The following is a 21,228-nucleotide window of genomic DNA, read 5'->3' on the forward strand; positions in this document are numbered from 1 at the left end:
ATTTTTACTGGAAGTTTATGCTTATGCAGTGTTTTAAAAATATTGAATTCAGGGCTTTATCCCAATTATGTTCTACTTTATTACATTTAGCATTGTTTCAATTTACAGATATTATTTTAATCTTAATTAGCCAGAGGATTTGTGTTAGGTCTCCCAGCTTTGTATTAGGTCTCATTGATAAGCATGCCTTTTATATCTTCATAGATGCTGTTTGTAAAATTTGAATAGCTGAATGATTGGTTTTGCAAGTTTTGTTTGTAGAGAACTCATAGTCTTCTAGGAATCTTCTTCCCTCCTCCCCCCAGATAGCTCACAAACCATCTCTTTATCAATACTTTATGTAATTTTGCCAAGATATATTGTTTTAAAAATCTGTCTGCTTCCTAACTTGTAGAAAAATCAGTTCAAGATTTGCTTCGCTAGTTTTCTGGAGCCTCAGTTAACGTATCTTCCTGGGTTATGCTTCAACATCTGCAATTTCTTTCCTAACTTAGGGTTTAACTGGCCCTGGAGAACAGAACTCAAAACTGTGTGTTACCTTAGTACCTTCCTGTCTGAGGGAAAACTATAAGGAGTTCTACAAAAAAGAATGTTTCAGTGTTCTATCGTTCTCATATCGCCATTTCACTTTACTGGAGCCTTTTTCTTCCAGTTTTATGCTATTTTCTCTAGTTCTTCTTGGTTATGTGACTATTCTTCCATCTCTTCTACAATACACATTGAATTTGATAACTGGTGGGAGATTTACCAATTCAGACAAGTCAATCCTAGTAAGAGAAAATCACATTTTTTTGAAGATAGGAGACCTGGATTTGAGTGTTGGTTACCATTTTCTGTGTTTGAGACTTGCATCAAGACGTTTGAACTCCCTGATTCTCAGTTGCTTGCCTAAAAAGTGAGGGCTTTAATAACTACCTCACAGTGTTAAGTAACAAAATGCACCTTGTTAAGTCACTTGTCCCTAGTGACCTTATTGACTGAATAGAATCCAGAGTCTGGATGTATGATACTGAGTTCTTTTTTCTTTTCATATCTATTCATGGTATCTATAGTTCTAGGCCCAAAATGGCACTAAATAGTCATACTGATTTTTTTTTTTGTCTGCCCATCTCTTTTCCTGCCTCACAGGGACTTTTTACAATGTGTCTATTTTCAGAATTAAGTGTTTTTAATATAATATTAAGTTATATTCCATAGAGAGTCTCTGGCCTTTGTATATCTTTGCTTTTCAAACACTGAGGTTACATTTTCACTTATATTCTTGCATGAAAACCTACAGTTATTTCTCTAGCTTCTTAATTTAGATAATTACATTATATTTCATATCTTCCTTCAGTTGCTATTATTTATTTTGAATTCCCTTAATTTTTATTGATGGCATAGAAGTTTATTTTCTCCTTACTCTAGCTCTTTTATGTGTGTGAATATAGCAAAGCATTTCTTTCCAGCCTTATCTAAACTGTTTGATTAGCTGCTAATGTGAAAAATCATTAATGGAGAATTCAAACTGCTAAAATAAAGAACTGATGAATTCCAGCCCATAGGTCACAGTTCAGTCTTTTCAACTGAGTGCTTTTCCAGAGAAGCAAAGAAAAATCAAAAGTGCTCCAGGCACTGTGTGAAATGTTCAGGGTATTATTATATCCTGTAAAAAGTTAAATGTGCTTGAAATAAAGACCTCTGCAGCAAATAATGTGGAGTAGCTGCTTTAGAACACTAAATAAGCAGTTTGCTATAGCAACGGTGTATCCAGCTCTATAATCTGACAGCCATTTGTGAACTGTTCAAGGGTTACCTTTCTTTGAATTACAAGAGTTTATAAACTACTTACTTAGCAAATTTAACATACGTGTTTGGAGGGGGACTGTGATTTTCTCATTTGAGAAAAGACGTCAATTTATTTTATTTGCCCTGTGTAACCATCAGGGACCAGCTGTTAGTTCTGTGAAGCTCCAGCCATCCCAAGTGAAAGGATTAGGATTGGTCAACCAATCATCTGAGTAAATGAATGTCCCTTGATGCTGCCAGTTTAAACATATAGATGTCTGTTAAAAGACATCACAATGATTTTAAATGAAGTGATCAGGCCTATTATGTAGTGATTAATTCCTTTAAAGCTACATTCTTCCTAAGAATTCTGGGTTTTTCTTATTTGTTATTTATATTACAGAAGTAAATTACTGCATTTAAATGAGCTATATATAAGCAGAGTGTTTTATCTTTGGATTTTGTTTTGTTTTGTTTGCTTTGTGTTTTTTTTTACTTTGTTTTTGAGGGGTGGTAGTTAAATGAACAGATTCTCTAATCAGTAAATTCTAGAATTTGCGTTATCACTGATATTCTTAACAGTGGAAGTATAGTAATAATATGAATAATCATCATACAGCTATGGAAAACTAGCTAGTCTTAAGCAAACATAAAATGCCCTTTATACATATAGATGACATGAGTATAATTTGTGATAGCAAACGAAACCTAAAAAGACCCAGATAATTAGTTGTTACATTGTAATATGATACTGGGAAAGGTATCTTGATATGTTGCAAGACGATTTTTTTTAAGGATCCAACTTTTAATTATAAATATCTGAACTTTGGGAGGTGAAGTTGGGAGAATTGCTTGAGCCCAGAAGTTCAAGATCAGCCTGCTCAATATAGGGGGAGCCCCCATCTCTACAAAAAATAAAAATAAATTAGCTGGGCATGGTGGTGTGCACCTGTGGTCCCAGCTACTCAGGAGGCTGAGATGGGAGAATCACATGAGTCTGGGAGGTTGAGGCTCCCATAAGCCATGATCATGCCACTGCATTCCAACGTGGGTGACAGAGTGAGACCCTGTGTCAGAAAAAAAAAAAAAAAAAAAAAAATTACTCTGATTTACTTGCTCTGTCTTATTTTTTTTGTTCCTTATTTTTCTTCCCATTCCTTCATTTGCTATTTTGCTTCCCATTCCTTCATTTGCTATGTCAGAATTTTCTATTACAACACCAAAAAAGTGGATAATGAAATAAAATTAGATGATCCTCAAATTAGTTAATTTTACTATTTGCTGCCATCACTGGAAACTTGAAATTTCTATATGATGAATATAAATGCCCATACACAAACAGTGTTTGTGGCAGCACGATATCAATTACTTGATACCTTTTTTTCTACATTTGTGTGCAGTGCAGAACAATGCCATTGATAGAGGATGTTTTTCACTTACCTACTCATCAGCTGCAACATTTTCATTTGACCTGACTGGCACAAGGACTGTGGGTCTGTTACTTATATTTCTTCCTTAACGTAGCTTGTTTTCTTGGAAGCCAAGCCCAGCATTTCAGGTCTGTGACTCTGATCTTACATGGCTGTCAGTGAGTAATTTAACCTATAGTTTACACTTTGAAACATCTGAGTGGTCTAGAGAAATAATCAGAAGCTATAAGAAATGCTTTAAGTTGCAGAAGTTCAGTGTATGCTCCTGGAGAAGGAGGGAAACCTTTTTACTTTCTCCTCATCAATAAATTGTAGGAGTGCTATTTCCTAAAATAATATGACCAGAGATTTAGGAATGATGATGAATATTTAAATGAATGAGAAGACAGATCAAAGGGGCAGTTATCTTACAGAAATACTGCATCTCATTCTTGGAGAAACCATGGGGGCAAGTAAATATATCAGGTTTCCCTAATGGTTTGTCATTCTGCAGAGAGGGGAAGATGTGGAATTATGTGTGCTGAGGTCTAATACAACGATATATAATAGGCACTTGGACTGCCACTGTTATTAGCTGTCGATGGTGAGTCAGAACTCACAATCTACATATCAAGTAGATAGCACTTGGCAAGAATTATGAATTGGAATTATGAATCGGTAACTTTCCATATTCCATAGATTGGGGTGGCATAGAAAGGTAATGTACTAGTATATTCCAAGGAAATAAACTAAGAGTAAATGAAAATATTATATATAGTTTTATTATATGTAGTGATGTTACATATAGTTTTGCAAAATGGAGAAACTGGGTGAAGTGCACACAGAACTTTTTTATTTCTTACAACTGAATATGCATTTACAATTATCTCAATCAAAATTTCCATTTAAAAAAAGAGGGGGAAAGGTTTTAACTCCTAATAGCAGACACCTAATTTTCACATTATTTAGATTGCCATTGTGCCTTTACAAAGCACTGAAATGTTTCTGAATAATGAGGAATGTGAGACTTAAATCTTTTTTTTTTTTTTTTTTTTTGAGACGGAGTCTCGCTCTGTAGCCCAGGCTGGAGTGCAGTGGCCGGATCTCAGCTCACTGCAAGCTCCGCCTCCCGGGTTTACGCCATTCTCCTGCCTCAGCCTTCCCGAGTAGCTGGGACTACAAGCGCCCGCCACCGCGCCCGGCTAGTTTTTTGTATTTTTTAGTAGAGACGGGGTTTCACCGTGTTCGCCAGGATGGTCTCGATCTCCTGACCTCGTGATCCGCCCGTCTCGGCCTCCCAAAGTGCTGGGATTACAGGCTTGAGCCACCGCGCCCGGCCAGACTTAAATCTTTTAGTAGTTCCTTCTCATGCTGCTAATAAAGACATACTTGAGACTGGGTAATTTAGAAAGGAAAGAGGTTTAACTGACTCACAGTTCAGCATGACTGGTGAAGCCTCAGGAAACTTAAAATCAGGCAGAAGGGGAAGCAAACACGTCCTTCACATGACGGCAGGAAGAAGTGCTGAGCAGAAGTGGGAAAAGGCCGTTATAAAACCACCAAATCTTGTGAGAATTCACTGACTACCAGAAAACAGCAGCATGGGGTAACCACCCCCATGATTCAATTATTTTCCACCAGGTCCCTCCCAAATGGGAAAATTCAGCCAAAATGAAGAGGCTGCAGGCCCCATCCAAATCCAGAATCCAGAAAGGCAGTCAAATCTTAGAGCTCCAAAATGATACCCTTTGACTCCATGTCTCACATCCAGGTCACACAGATGCAAGAGGTTGGCTCCCACAGCCTTGGGTAGCTCCGTCCCTGTGGCTGAGAGGTGTACATCCCCCCCTCAGCTGCTTTCACAGTTGGCATTGAGTGTCTGTTGCATTTCCAGGTACATGGTGCAAGCTGTGGATGGATCTAACATTCCAAGGTCTGGAGAGTGGTGGCCCTCTTCTCACAGCTCCACTAGGCAGTGCACCAGTGGAGACTCTGTGTGGGGGCTCTGACCCCACATTTCACTTTCACACTGCCCTAGCAGAGGTTCTCAATGAGGATTCCTCCCCTGCAGAAAACTACTTTCTGGACCTCCAGGCGTTTCCATACATCTTGTGAAATCTAGGCAGAGGTTCCCAAACCTCAGTTCTTGACTTCTGTGCACCCACAGGCTCAACACCAAATGGAAACTGCCAAGGCTTGGGGCTTGCACCCTCTGAAGCCAACGCCCAAGCTCTACCTTGGCCTATTTTAGCCACAGCTAGGACACAAGGCACCAAGTCCTGAGGCTGCACAGTGCAGCAAGGCCCTAGGCCTAGCCAAACCATTTTTTCCTTCTGGACCCCTGGGTCTGTGATGGAAGGGGCTGCTGTGAAGACCTCTCACATGCCCTGGAGACATTTTCCCTGTTGTTTTGATAAGTAACTTTTGGCTTCTCATTACTTTTGCAAATTTCTGTAGCTGGCTTGAATTTCTCCTCAGAAAATGGGTTTTTCTTTTCTAGCACATCATCAGGCTGCAAATTTTCCAAACCTTTATGCTCTGCTTCCCTTTTAAACATACGTTCCAATTCAAACCATATCTTTGTGAATTAATAAAACTGAATGCTCTTACAAGCACTCAGGTTACACATTGAATGCTTTGCTGCTTAGACATTTCTTCCACCAGATACCCTAAATCATCTCTCTTAAGTTCAAAGTTCCACAAATCTCTAGGGCAGAGGCAAAATGCCAACTGTCTCTTTGCTAAAACATAGCAAGAGTGACATTTACTCCAGTTCCCAGCAAGCTTATCATCTCCATCTGAGACCATCCCAGCCTGGACTTCATTGTTCATATCACTATCAGCATTTTCGTCAAAGCCGTTCAACAAGACTCTAGAAAGTTACAAACTTTCCAACATCTTCCTGTCCTCTTCTGAGCCCTCCAAACTGTTCTAACTTCTGTTTATTACCCAGTTCCAAAGTTGCTTCCACATTTTTATGTATCTTTATGGCAGCACCCCATTTCTGGTACCAATTTCCTGTATTAGTTCCTTCTCACACTGCTAATAAAGACATACCCAAGATTGGGTAATTTATAAAAGAGAGAAGTTTAATTGACTTACAGTTAAGCATGGCTGGAGAAACCTCAGGAAACTTACAATCAAGCAGATTGCTTCAGAAGGGGAAGAAAACATGTCCTTCACATGATGGCAAGAAAGAGAAGTCCCAAGCAAAAGGAGGGAAAGCTCCTTATAAAACTATCAGATCTCATGAGAACTCACTGACTATTACGAGAACGGCAGAAAGGGGGTAACCGCCCCATGATTCAATTACTTTCCACCAAGTCCCTTCCACAACAGGTGAGGATTATGGAAACTACAATTCAAGATAAGACTTGGGTGGGGACACAGCCAAACCGTATCAAACCTTAGAAAGAGATAATGAATGAAGAAACTTTAACCGATTACATATGAATGTGAAGGTTACAATATACTGAGTCTCAGATGTGCTGAACTTGTTAGCCATTATTATAGTCAAGTTGGAAAAATAAAAGATTATCAGTGGTTGAATCCAGTACCTATGTTTTTCAGAGGAATAGTTATGATGTTATTAGTAAATAAATTCATATTGAAAATAGAGTTTCAGATATAGGATAAATTATTTGGTGTTTCATACTAGCAAGAGTGACTTCATATTTGCCCTTTACCATTTTCCCATGATTTAATAATACTATGAATATTCTTACATTGGTTCCTATCTAATAAAATTTCACATTTCAGTTTGATAATGACCCCATAAATATCTTACGAAATATTTTTTGTTAATGATGCTACTTCCATTTCATAAATTTATTTTTTTTTTCTAGATACCACTGTATGGTTCTTAACTGCATATAATAGCATATATTACTTAAGTTTTAGATTGACAAAGCTGAATCAATATTTTGTGTTCAATTGAATGCATCATTAATAAGAACTACTTCAAGGACTTATCGTTATCTTACAGGAAAACTATACCCAAAAGACTGTAACAGTCAAGTAGCTCAGATAATTGTGTGATGTATTTTTTTAATGGCCAAAGAATATAATTTAAGAATTTTTTCATTCTCCTATTTATGTAGAGTACTGGGACTCTACATAAGTTCCATAAAAATGGCAGCCGACTGATCAATGGATTCATGACAGATCCAAGCGGTCTGTTACCTTCCCAAATTGCAAATATATAATAGCAAATATTTAATGTTATTCAGATTCTTTTGCTTAAACAGTTGAACTACAAAATATTAATACTTTTTTCACAACCTTGCCTGATGCTAAAAGGAAATTCTGTTTTACAATAATATTCATAAGTCATTTATTGGCTTGATATGTGTATTTATAAACACACACACACACGCACACAGACACATCCCTCAACTATGTACTGATCCAATCCTTTTTTGAGAAGATAACTTGTTTTTTTGGTGTGTCATACATTTACTTTTCTATTACAGAAGCTTAGATTAGAAGAGCTTATCTTTGTCATTCATCCCTGTTGACATATAATTTCCCAAATAGAAAAGGAAATAAGTACCGTGTCTGTGATAATTGTGAATTTAAGGAATTATATTTCTAACAATTTAAATAGAAATATAATTTTGAAAGTATATATATGAATATATGTCCATAATGTTTTATAATAACCTAAAAGGTACTGAGATTAAAAGCAGAAATTGTCATATTTAAGTTTTTAAATTATTACATAGTTGTTCCTTTTATAGTTGTAGAATAGCTGTTATTTGATAAGTTTTATGCCTTTAAGCATATTTTTGTCTCGAGGATAGATTTGGTTTTATAACTTTTAAATACTTCGAACATTCTCTTTTATATCTCTATAATATGTATTCGCATGTTGCACCTAAAGTATAACAAACATTTTGATCACTGCTCTTCCAGCTATTATCATTAATGACAAAGTTAAAATAAGTCATATTTTCTTTTGCAATTTGAAAGAAAATGTCTATTGAATGACTACATACTCTTTTGAAGAGCTTTTGAAATTTTTCAGGTACATTAAGAGTTCTTGATCAATGTTTCTCAAACCCCAGTGAGCATAGGAACCACCCAGGGGTCTTGTGAAAATGCAGATTCAGGTCCAGTAGTTCTGAAACTGCGTTTCCCAGCAATGCCAATGCTTCAGTTCCACTGACCACCCTGAGTAGCATGGTTCTACAGGTTAATGGTGTATATTATAATCTAAATGACTGAAATGTGGTGGACAAAGAGTGAAGTCAAATACATTTGACTTCTTTTGATTTTGTATTTAGAATCTCAAGTGAATGGTCTGCATTTCTCAATTTCATAGGAGTTTATGATTGTTTCATTTCCTTTTTGCTGCATTTTGTTTAGCTCGTTTGACAGCAAGTTTGTTTACCAGCAGATAGGACTAGGACCAATTGAAGAAGACACTATTCTTGTCATAGATCCAAATAATGCTGCGGTACTCCAGTCCAGTGGAAAAAATCTGTGAGTTAAATGACTTATGTTAAGACTTGTACTACATATATTGAGTATAACATATATCATAGAGTCTTGAAATTTGAGTGTGTTGTATAGTTGCACTTAAGAAAGCAGAAAACTAACTGGGCCATCCCATCGTACATTTTCTAAATAGATGTTTCTAAATCTTGACTGAATATTAGAATCATCTGGGAAGCTCCAAAAAATTTAGATTCACTTGCCTGTTTGCCATTTGTATGTTTTCTTCTGAGAACTGTCTATTCAGGTCCTTGCCTATTTCATAATTGCTAAATGAGTATATTTGGAATGTTCTCACCTCAAAAAATGTTAAGTATTTGAGGTGATGGATATGTTCATTAGCTTGATTTAATCACTGCACATTGTATACATATGTCATAACATCACATTGTACCTCATGAATGTATACAAAGAAAATTGGCCAATTTTTCTTTTAAAAAATTAGATTTAGATTTTGTATAGAGTGGGGCTAATAATTTTAAGTTCCCAGGTGATTTTAATACGTAGTCAAGCTTGTTACATATTACATATGTAATATATATCTTGCATAGTTGATTAAGTGAGTTGCTGCTCAGCCAGATCTAATGATGCAAAAAAATTCTTCAGCAGAAAAATTCTTCAGGACAACCAAACTCATCAAGTAATTATCATTAAGAAAAAGAGCTTCTCTTTTTCCATCTCAAAGTGAATACTAAACAAATGTCATTTTTAGCATTCCTTATCATGCATATGTAATTTGGATTTGAAAACTGCTCATTATTTAGTCTTATTTTGAGATGGCACTTAAAAAAAGTTGGCTGATATTTATGGTTATTGAAAGAAGTGAGGGAGACACTTGCTTATAGATCTCCTGAACTATTGTAAACTGACAGCTTCAGTAACTATACCCTTCTCCATCTGCTTAAGCACAGGGAAAGCCAGCTTCTTTGCAAGGTGGGTAGCCACCCTTTTGAGTGCAACTGCTTGTGGAGATAGTAATAATGCTGCTTAGAATTTTTTAATAGCATTCTCAAGATGGTGTGTCAGGGGTGAAATGTTTGAACCTATTTCATTGGTGCTCTATTCATTAACCAGAAGCACCCTCATTCCAGAAAGGAATTAAAGGGAAGGCAGAACAACTACTGCTAAATCAACTTAGCCATCGGTGGAGTATCTGTTTGAAAGCAAATCATAATCCTCACATTCAGTTGTCAAAACAGGGATCTAGTTCAGCTAATTAGTCAAAATCAGAGTGTTACAGTTATGGCTCATGAAAAAAAAAAAATCTGTGTTGTCAACACTACACTAAGATTAGAAGCTAACAGAGCTAGTGGATTGTCAGATATCACTGGACCAAACCACCTTAACGTATTGTCTGTGTGTCTCTTAGCTCAGTCCAAGTTCCTTACCCAGATTATTAAGATTGATTTGCCAGATTAACCTTCTCTAATGTTTATCTGGCTCACTATTTCACTTTGCTTAGATATTCACAGCCCATGTTGGCTGAAAGTTATGTGCTGTGGGTTTTACTGTCTTTAATAGGCACTCTTTAAAGCCTTTGAGTTATATTATCTAATAGTTTATATTAACACATTACATTTCCTTGCAACATCTTTTAACCTCAAACTATATCAATCCATTTATGTTTCTTAAGACAGTTTTATACATATTTGTAAGATGTTAATATTTATGACCTTAGAACCTGTTTTTAAACTAATATTGTTTTCTCTAATATACCACACTTTTTCATAAACATTTGTAATTTATATGCAAGCTTAATTTATAAATTTTAATACTATTAAATACTACTTAAGGTTTGTGACAAGGAAATCTTATTATAACAGTTTTTTTAACAATTCATTTTGGTCTTTTCTATACTAATGCAAGTATACATTTATCAATTTATAACTTTGTATTGTCTTTACAGAGAAATTAGAAAAATTTCTGTCACATATGCCTTGAGAGTAAATATGTAATTAACACAAATATTTTTATTTTGCAGGTTTTACTTGCCACATGGCTTGAGTATAGATAAAGATGGGAATTATTGGGTCACAGACGTGGCTCTCCATCAGGTAGTCGTCCTTTTGGTAATATTCAAATTAGAAGCTAACAGAATTATGCTTTTGAAATGCTCTGGAGTTCTATGGGGTTTTTTGTTTGTTTGTTTGTTTTTTCTTCTGTGACCCAGTAAGTTATAGCAAGAAAATAGAGCAGCCATGTCTTAGTTCAGCATGTTATAACAAAGTACTATAGACTGGGTGGCTTATAAACAACAGAAATTTGTTTCTCACAGGTCTAGAGTCTGGAAGTCCCAAGAACAGGGTGCCAGCACGGTTGAGTTCTAGCGAGGGCCCTCTTCTGGGTTATAGGTTGCTAATTTCTCATAGTATCCTTGCATGGTCAGAGAGAGAGAGTGACAGTAATCTCTGTTATCTCTTCTTATGGCACTAATCCCATTGATGAGAACTCTACATTTTTGTCCTGATTACCTCCCAAAGGTCCCGCTTTGTATTACCATCATATTGGGGGTTAGGATTTCAACATGTGAATTTGGATTTGAGACACAAGCATTCAGTCCATAACAATCCACATCTGAAGTATTTCTTTTAGAACTCAATGCTAGGAAAAGCTAGTATGTAAATGATGAAGTCACATTTGTCCCTTGGGCCAGATGTGAAGGTTCACTCAAATAACTACATGGGCCCTCCCAACCATTTTCTTAAGTGTCTGTATTTGTCTTTATTCCCTCTGTTCCTAACTGTTGTTGTTGTTGTTTGAGACAGGGTCTCACTCTGTCCCTTAGGCTGGAGTGCAGTGGCACGATTTCAGCTCACTACAGCCTCCACCTCCCAGGCTGAGGTGATCCTCCCACCTTAGCCTCCCAAGTAGCTGGGACCACAGTCACACACCAGCATACTCAGCTAATTTTTTTTTTTTTTTTTTTGAGACGGAGTCTCGCGCTGTCGCCCAGGCTGGAGTGCAGTGGCGCGATCTCGGCTCACTGCAAGCTCCGCCTCCCGGGTTCACGCCATTCTCCTGCCTCAGCCTCCTGAGTAGCTGGGACTACAGGCGCCCACCACCGCGCCCGGCTAATTTTTTGTATTTTTAGTAGAGACGGGGTTTCACTGTGGTCTCGATCTCCTGACCTTGTGATCCGCCCGCCTCGGCCTCCCAAAGTGCTGGGATTACAGGCGTGAGCCACCGCGCCCGGCCAAGCTAATTTTTTAAAATTTTTTGTAGAGATGGGATTTTGCCATGTTGCCCAGGCTGGTCTTGAATTCCTGGGCTCATGCAGTCCACCCACCTCAGCCTTGCAAAGTGCTGTAATTACAGCTGTGGCCATCGTGCCTGGCCCTAAGTCTTATTTCTATTTTTTCACTTATGTTTTTGTTTTTTTCTTAAACTGCCTTAATCTTCTATAAATTGAGGCTAGGCCTCTAGTAAATGTATATTTATATATAAAAAGTCAAATTTGTGTTATTTTTAAAAGAAGTTATATCAAGTGTAATATGCTTTTTATGAATAGGTGGCAAATAACTTGGAAAACATCATCTCAGTAAACATTTATTGCTCATGTATTACCTGGAATGCATTGTAGTATTAGCTAAGGAAAGACAAAAAGGAAACATCAGGGTGGACGGAACTGGGTATCCATGTACTGGTCTCCATTCACCACTAATTAACCGGGTGATCTTGAGCAAATCACTTAATCTTCATAGGCTTTATTATCAAATGAAGGAATCAGACCAGATGATTTCTAGGATCCCATTCAGTTGTAAAATGTATTAATATCTTCGTTTAAATAAGTCTCTGGGAGCTTCTATTCCAATTGCTTGTGAAAGTGGTCTTAGTCATGTGGGCGTAAATCACTAATAACCATGAAAAGTAGGTAAGGCTTTTGTTCCTTTTTAAAAAGGTGTTCAAACTGGATCCAAACAATAAAGAAGGCCCTATATTAATCTTGGGAAGGAGCATGCAACCAGGCAGTGACCAGAATCACTTCTGTCAACCCACTGATGTGGCTGTGGATCCAGGCACTGGAGCCATTTATGTATCAGATGGTTACTGCAACAGCAGGATTGTGCAGTTTTCACCAAGTGGAGAGTTCATCACACAGTGGGGAGAAGGTACCCAATAAGACTCTTAATCTCCAATTGTAATTCTTAGCCAGCATCACTGGGAACTCAATACTGGCCACCACTCACATTCTTTAAGCTGTAATTGTCCCCTACAGGGTCATTGTAACCTGGGTCATTGTGTGCATCCAGTTAGCTTGACACACACACACACACACACACACACACACACACACACACACACACGTCTTACAAGGAAAATAATACATCCACCAAAAAACTGTCCAAATAGGGAGAAAATCTGTAATGCATTTGTGGGTAAAAGACATTATAAAATAAACTTATAAACCGCTTTACCTTATCTTTCCCCTGGCTCCAGGCATTTAATGGTTTACTATCATGAATTTAGAAACATACTAGAGAGTCAAACTTTGGGTGATTTTTTAAGTTGTGTATCTAAGGCTTTTCTTTGTTCTGCAGAGTCTTCAGGGAGCAGTCCTCTGCCAGGCCAGTTCACCGTTCCTCACAGCTTGGCCCTTGTGCCTCATTTGGGCCAATTATGTGTGGCAGACCGGGAAAATGGTCGGATCCAGTGTTTTAAAACTGACACCAAAGAATTTGTGAGAGAGATTAAGCATTCATCATTTGGAAGAAATGTATTTGCAATTTCATATATACCAGGTATTTCATCTTAATATGTTTGTTGTCTTCTGTCCTACTGTACTCTATCCTTAAAAATCGTTTTATCTTAATGTGCTCTTTTTATAAATTTCCTTTCTTGTTGGAGGTTGAAGATACATTATATTTCACATCTTAAAAGTTAAAACTGTTAGTGTGTTCTAACTCAGTTTTGATTAAAGTACCACTATTCATTGTACAGAAACAATGAAGAACTCAAAGGATTTAACACCGTTTGTAAGGGGTTAAAAATGTTCCCAAACATTGATTTTCATTTTCTCTTAATTATGATCATCTGCTCCAGTACTAAATAATTAACATTTGTCTTCACACATCAACAGATGGCATATATGTGATAAAATCAATATTCAAAATACTTGTTTCACATTTTTAAAAACAGTAGTGACCAATTTTTTTAAAAGATAAAATATGTAAAAATAAGTGTGGCTTATGCCTAAATACGACGATAAATAATCAATAAAATCTTGAACTTTTTTCTCATTTTCATAACAGATTTTCTTGACTTTAAGAAAATCTGAAAAATAAGTCAGACTAATAAAATAAAATACATATAACATATTACAAAACAACTTACCATATTTTCTTTAAATAATGAACTACTGAAAATATATTTAATTTCTGAAATGTACATACAATTATTACAATATTTTTAAAATTGTAATTGACATAATTGTATATATTTGTAGAGTACAATGTGATATTTTGATGTATGTTTACAATGTGGAATGACTAAGTAAGGCTAATTAGCAAAACCATCATCTCACATACTTACCATGTTTTTATGGTGAAAACATTGAAAATATACTCTTTTCACAATGGAGTGAAATGAGATCAATAACAGGAGGAATTTTTGAAAAATTCACAATTAAAGGGCACAATATATTTTAATAAAAATATTTATACCTGTATCAAAGTCACACTGACTATTTATAGGTATTACTGCAATATTTATGTTTCTTTTAAGTTACATATGGCTACTGTCTGGACCAAGCAGCCCCCCAACTTATTCAGGACATAAAATCAAGGGACTCAGGTTATTGATAGAGAGCAAATTTGGCTTCCTCAAGGAATAAAGAAAAAGTAATAAGAGGTTCTCACAACTATGATTCCTTAGGTTGGTTTACCTCACATTTAAAGAAAAATTTGTCAGGACCATTTACTTAATAAAGAGGGTGATCATGTTCATAATAAACAAAAATAAATTAAACATAAGAAGAAAATTATCAGTTGAGAAGGAATCTGGTTAAGAACAGAATCTAAGCAAAAGATAATTTTCTCTATAATTTTGCACAATAGTAATTGATGTTTATAGTTTTTTTATAGTACATCCTAGAAAAAACTATAAACCTTCAAGAATAATGAAAATATCTTAAATGGTGGCTTAGCATTGTGTACACTTTATTACGTTTTAATTCTTTGAAAATGTAGTGGTTCAATCATCTGAATTATTTATTAATGTAAACATCACCATTTTCATTGTTCTGAATAAATAGTATTGTGTTAGGAAATATAATTTTACTACAAAGTATACTCATGGTGTGAAAATTAAAAATATGGCCTTTTTAATTAAGGAAAAATATGTATTTGATAATCTGAAATATACATCTCATGTTTTCAAATTCCAGTTGTTTAAAATCAGATTGTTCTATATAGACTATAACTTCAGTTATTTTCTTTGATTTTCTCTTGGATTTTCCATGTAGCTATGGCAAATATTACTTATTTTTTAAAAGATCTGAGACTCCAAAATTATTGGCCTAAATAACCTGACTTTCCCCAATTCCTATTTAGGATGCCTGTAATAGCTATATATGCATATTATATCTATATATCAATATCTATGTATTCCTGATTTCTACTGACTTTCCAAGTGGAACACACATTTCAGTTCCTGATTTTCCTATTACAAGGAGGTTAGTCCACTAACCTGTTTACCACTGATCTGGTTACTCAGGAGGAGACACTATTTTATATTCTACTTTTGTTGCCAATTGTAGGGACCAGCTTGACCCTAAATTTATTGTTTGCCTACTACATGTGGATATATTAGAAGTCCATTCTTGCCCATATTTTAAAGAAAGGTTAACTGGATTTGCTGTTGCAGGCTTGCTCTTCGCAGTGAATGGGAAGCCTCATTTTGGGGACCAAGAACCTGTACAAGGATTTGTGATGAACTTTTCCAGTGGGGAAATTATAGACATCTTCAAGCCAGTGCACAAGGTATTTACATATATTGTCTAGGTTTCAATTTTCTTGAGAAGAAAACTAAAATATAAATCTCGGCATTCAATCTGCACTTGAATAGTTTTAGAAAAACTTTTGAGAAGATGTGGTAACTTTCTTAGCAAAGTTGATGGGAGTGTTCTATTTTATTTTTTATTTTATATTTTATTTAGAATAAATGTCCTTGTCTATTCCTAGATCAGTTTCTTCAGATGCAAATTAGCCTGTGTGCAGTTCTAAGGTTCTTAGTAGAAACTGCACCTGCATATGATGGCAGGTTTTTAAATTCACTATAGTTAGAATACAAAAAATAAATCAGTCTCTTTCTGGTTTCATCCAAGTAGAGAAAACATCACATGTTAAGTGTACTCTTATAGTTCTCTTAGACCCAACAGAAATCTTGTTTGCTTTCTTTATTGCTATGACGGTACTAAGCAACAAGACTTGAAAATAGCACTTCCTGGAATTTATTCAAGTTCTAAAGATTTGGTTTAGTTAAGAAACTAAAAGCTACTTTTGGCTTCAAAAGTGTTTTCCCACTGTTTATTCTAACATGCTTTTTATAAACACAGCAACTGTGTTCAGTGTGCCCATGGCCCTTCTGTCTTCTCAGTGTACTTTCTCTGCAGTATGATTGCCAGAGTGATCAGAATTTTCTCTACACTGTATGAATGTGCTTGGAGTATATCAAATTTAGAAAATTCAGTCTGCTAAAATGCTGCAAATAAGCGTTATTCTTCAAAATATGTAAAGATTCATTGGTTTTAATTGGATCAAAATGCAACTATCATCAGCTACTGAACCAAGTTTATATCCTGACACTTATAATGTTATATTTTTTCTAAGATATGAGATTTGCTAATTTAAAAAACTTTAAAATGCTTCAATATTATATTTTATTTTTAATTAAATTTTAATGTTTAATTTTTGTGGTTACACAGTACATGTTTATATTTATGGGGTACATGAGATATTTTAGCACAGGTATGCAATGTGTAATAATCACATCATAGAAAATTGGGTATCCATCCCCTCAAGCATTTATCCTTTGTGTTACAACAATCCAATTATACTCTTTCAGTTATTTTAAAAGGTACAATTAAATTATTATTGAATATAGTCCTACTGTTGTGCTATCAAATACTAGGTCTTATTCATTCTGATTTTAAAAAATCATTCTAATTAACCATCCCCACCTAACCCCCCGCCACACACACACACACACACACACACACACACACTCTCTCTATCTCTCTCTCACACACTCACACACTGCCCAGCACCCTTCCGGGTTCTGGTAACCATCCTTCTGTTCTATATATCTATGAGTTCGATTGTTTTTTTAGATCCCACAAATAATTGAGAACATGTGATGTTTGTCTTTCTGTGCCTGGCTTATTTCATTTATAATGATCTCCAGTTCCATCCATGTTATTGCAAATGACAGAGTCTTGTTCTTTTTGTGGCTGAATAATACTCCATTGTGTATATGTACCACATTCTCTTTGTCCATTTATCTGTTGACAGACACTTAGGTTGCTTCCAAATCTTGGCTATTGTGAACAGCGCTGCAACAAATGTGGGAATGCAGATAGCTCTTTGATATACTGATTTCCTTTCTTTGGGCATATAACCAGCAATGGGATTGCTGGCTTATATGATAGCTCTACTTTTAGTTTTTTGAGGAACCTCCAAACTGTTCGATATAGTTTTACTAATTTACATTCCCACCAACAGTATACAACAGTTCCCTTTTCTCCACATCCTCATCAGCATTTGTTATTGCCTGACTTTTAGATGAAAGTCATTTTAACTGGAGTTAGATGATATCTCATTATAGTTTCGATTTGCATTTCTCTGATGATCAGTGATGTTGAGCGCTTTTCCATATGTCTGTTTGCCATTTGTATGTCTTCTTTTGAAAAATGTCTATTCAAATATTTTGCCCATTTTTTAAATTGGATTATTAGATTTTTTACTATAGAGTTGTTTGAGCTCCTTATATATTGTGGTTATTAATCCCTTGTTAGATGGGTAGTTTGCAAATTTTTTTTCTCATTCTGTGGGTTGTCTCTTCACATGGTTGATTGTTTCCTTTGCTGTGCAGACACTTTTTAATTTGATGTGATCCCATTTGTCTATTTTTGCGTTGGTTGCCTGTGCTTGTAGGGTATTACTCAAAAAAAATTTGCCCAGACAAATGTCCTGGAGTGTTTCCCCAATGTTTTCTTGTGGTAATTACACACAGTTTGAGGTCTTAGATTTAACTCTTTAATCCATTTTGACTTGATTTTTGTATAAAGTGAGAGACAGGGATCAAATATCATTCTTCTGCATGTGGATATCCAGTTTTCTCAGCACCATTTATTGAAGAGACTGTTCTTTCCCCAATGTATGTTCTTGGAAACTTTGTCAAAAATGAGTTCACTGTAGGTGGGTGGATTTTTTTTCTGGGTTCTCTATGTGATTCCATTGGTCTATGTGTCTGTTTTTATGGCAGTACCATGCTGCTTTGGTTACATAGCTCTGTAGTATAATTTGAAGTCAGGTAATATGACTCCTCCAGTTTTGTTCTTTTTGCTCAGGTTAGCTTTGGCTATTCTGGGTCTTTTGTGATTTCATATAAATTTTAGAATTTTTTTCATTACTGTGAAGAATATTGATATTTGGATAGTGATTGCATTGAATCTGCAGATTGCTTTGGGTATATGGACATTTTAACAATATTGATTCTTCCAATCCATGAACATGGAATATCTTCCCTTCTTGTGTGTGTCCTCTTCAGTTTTTTTCATCAGCATTTTATGGTTTTCATTGTAGAGATCTTTCACTTCTTTGGTTAGTTCCTAGGTATTTAATTTTATTTTTGGCCATTGTAAATAGGATTACATTTTCTATTTCTTTTTCAGATTGTTCACATTGGCATATAAAAATGCTGCTGATTTTTTATGTTGATTCTGTATCCTGCAACTTTACTGAATTTATCACTTCTAATAGTTTTTTTGGTGGAGTCTTTAGGGTTTTCCAAATATCATATCATATCATCTGCAAACAAGGATAATTTGACTCCTTCCTTTCCAATTTGATGTCCTTTATTTCTTTTTCTTGTCTGATTGCTCTAGCTAAGACTTCCAGTACTATGTTGAGTAACAGTGGTGAAAGTAAAATGCTTCAATGTTTTATTCATAGAAATTTGTCTGTTAGAATACTGACAGCTAGTCTGGTGTTTATCAAATTTTATTCCAGAGATATGCATTAAATACTTACTCTGTGTCAGGCATTACGCTAGGTACTAAGGGTACAAAGGTGAATAAGGGTATAAGGGTGAAAGAGACACAGCCTTTTCTTCACTGGAGCTTTTAGCCATAGTAACAGGATCTGAATATAACCAAAAGGAATCTAAACTAAAGACTCCAGTATAAATTCCTTTCTTTAGGTTTCTATTTATATAAACAAATAAAATTTTTCTAGAAATATTTCACCAGAAAAGCAACAGGCAATGAAATCTCAAAGCATAGCAGCCCTGCAGAAAGAAATTCATTACACTGATAATATTTTATTTCCAGTTTTTCAGATCCTTATTGATTATCCAGTCTTCATTACTGTGCCCCTTTGAGCTAACTTCCTCCTGTCTGTTGGTAAAGGAAGTGAGATGCTTAACTTTCTCTCAGTTCTTTGCTTTGTATTAGTGGAGTGTTTGCCTTTCTCGTTCTTTTAATGATAATGTACTGTGTCAACCAGGATATTAACTTTTAATTTAAATATGCATCTAGAAATCAAAACTAAGTGCTAAGCAAGAGGCTAAATGAGCCTTAACCTCATAAAAATCTGAAGAGTTCTCAATTAAAATTTCCAAAGCATTGTGCCTTCATCAGATGTTAGGCAAAGAATGAGTCACAATATGTGGGTCAATTCAGCAAACTTGAAAAGACAGTCTCACTCCAAGATGAAGTTTGCTTTTCCTTTCAGTAAATAAGACTTGATATTACACCAAAACATAGAAATATATTCTGTGTTGACACAGTAAACTGAAATCAGTTTATAAATCTCTCAGAATTTTCATTTAATTAGATTATTATCACAAAGATTAATTTTGGGTGAAGGAAATAATATGGTCTATTGACTCCTGTGTAAAAAGAGATCCCTCTTCACATCAAAGGTCAAGTTTTACATAAGGAGGTTGTGCTTCTGTTTGTGCATATCCACTCCTTATCTCCTCTTACGTTTCAGTTCTCTATTACATTCTTTAGAGATGTTTATTACATTCTTTAGAGATGTTTCCATCTGAATGTAGGGACTCTGTTTTTATGTCTGTGCAGGGAAGCTTAGACAGTAGGACAATAGAGAAAATGGTTCTATCAGATGTTATCAAAAAGCTGTGAGAGAAAAATACACATTGTCAATCCCCAAGTCATTCCCCCTGTAATCAAAGGAGAGGCTTGTGGTCCCTCAATATCTGCTTTTATACACACTGTTCAGACAGGCATTTTTTGTCATCTTCTGTGTAGCAGCTCATATGGAAAAGGAAGAGAATGATCCCCAGCCTTCCATATCAAAAGAAAAAAAAAAGTGAGCCCAGATTTATGTTGTTTTTCCAACTTTCACAGTGATGATTAAAATGACAGTACTTGAGCTGAAAAGTTCACCTAAGTTAAATTACTTGTTCAGACTACATGGAGTAGCAAACGTGGATCTCAAACCTAGGTCTTTCTGACTTTGAAATGTGCTTAACCTTTTCGTTCCTGAAGTACACATTGGTATGCCAAGGGCTATATTAAGCCACAATATGAACATTGTGCAACTTAGAAGAACTGTTTTACTTAATATTAAGTAGATTTAAACTTACTATGTTAAAGTAAACATTGTTATGCTATGGAATAGAACACAACTTTCCTTATGAGTTTTTAAAATAAAATACAAGATTTTGAAGGCAGCTTGCTCCAGGCTTTGTCACCAGATGCCTGGTGAAGATACTATCATGCTCTTCTCATGTCAATTTTATTTTGCTGGGGGTACTTTAAAAGAAGAGTCTGCAAAGGCTAGATTAGAAGATCTTTAAATCTGTGTAGCTCTAAAAATACTAAAGCTTGGTCTTAAAATTTAACAACATAATTTTGTTTCAAATGACACGAAGCAGAACAGTTCATTGAAAAGATTACAACTGAGTTCTTCTGATTGCATCTACTAAGCCCCTCCCTGAGTTCCTATAGTGGCCCCAAAGTACTGTATTTCTAGCAGAACCTTTGGCTCCGTGGATCAGTGGGACCAAGGTTCTGCTAGAAATACAGATTAGTGGCTCTCTCATTTGAGAGCCACTAATAAAGGTTTATTATTGTTGTTGCCTTGAATTTATGACATATTGTGATTTATGTAAAGCAAAGTTCTTAGCCAGCGAATAGTTTACACATTCCTTCCTCACCTTTATTTCCCCATCATTATATTTTTCCATCAGAAAATATGAAGTATTCTACAACCATATGTTTTACAAAGAAACTTCTAAGAATATATTACAGTATAGAATAGGAGCGGCCTATCATTTGGTAGTCTTTTGCCATCCATTAACTGAACCTCCCAAA

At 35.5% G+C, this 21,228-nt stretch overlaps 1 protein-coding gene across 19 annotated transcripts in view; it reads left to right on the forward strand.

Annotated features, from left to right (window-relative positions):
* Positions 1-21,228, forward strand: part of PAM (peptidylglycine alpha-amidating monooxygenase) — a 277,716-nt gene that overhangs the window by 242,517 nt on the left and 13,971 nt on the right. For all 19 annotated transcript variants that reach the window (XM_031666328.1, XM_031666332.1, XM_031666335.1 and 16 more), the window contains 5 exons: positions 8,544-8,660; positions 10,654-10,726; positions 12,571-12,781; positions 13,211-13,411; positions 15,534-15,649. In XM_031666328.1, the coding sequence (XP_031522188.1) occupies positions 8,544-8,660; positions 10,654-10,726; positions 12,571-12,781; positions 13,211-13,411; positions 15,534-15,649 (718 nt within the window). The remainder of the gene's footprint in view (positions 1-8,543; positions 8,661-10,653; positions 10,727-12,570; positions 12,782-13,210; positions 13,412-15,533; positions 15,650-21,228) is intronic.

Source organism: Papio anubis, chromosome 5, assembly GCF_008728515.1.
Source record: "Papio anubis isolate 15944 chromosome 5, Panubis1.0, whole genome shotgun sequence".
Taxonomy (NCBI): Eukaryota; Metazoa; Chordata; class Mammalia; order Primates; family Cercopithecidae; genus Papio; species Papio anubis.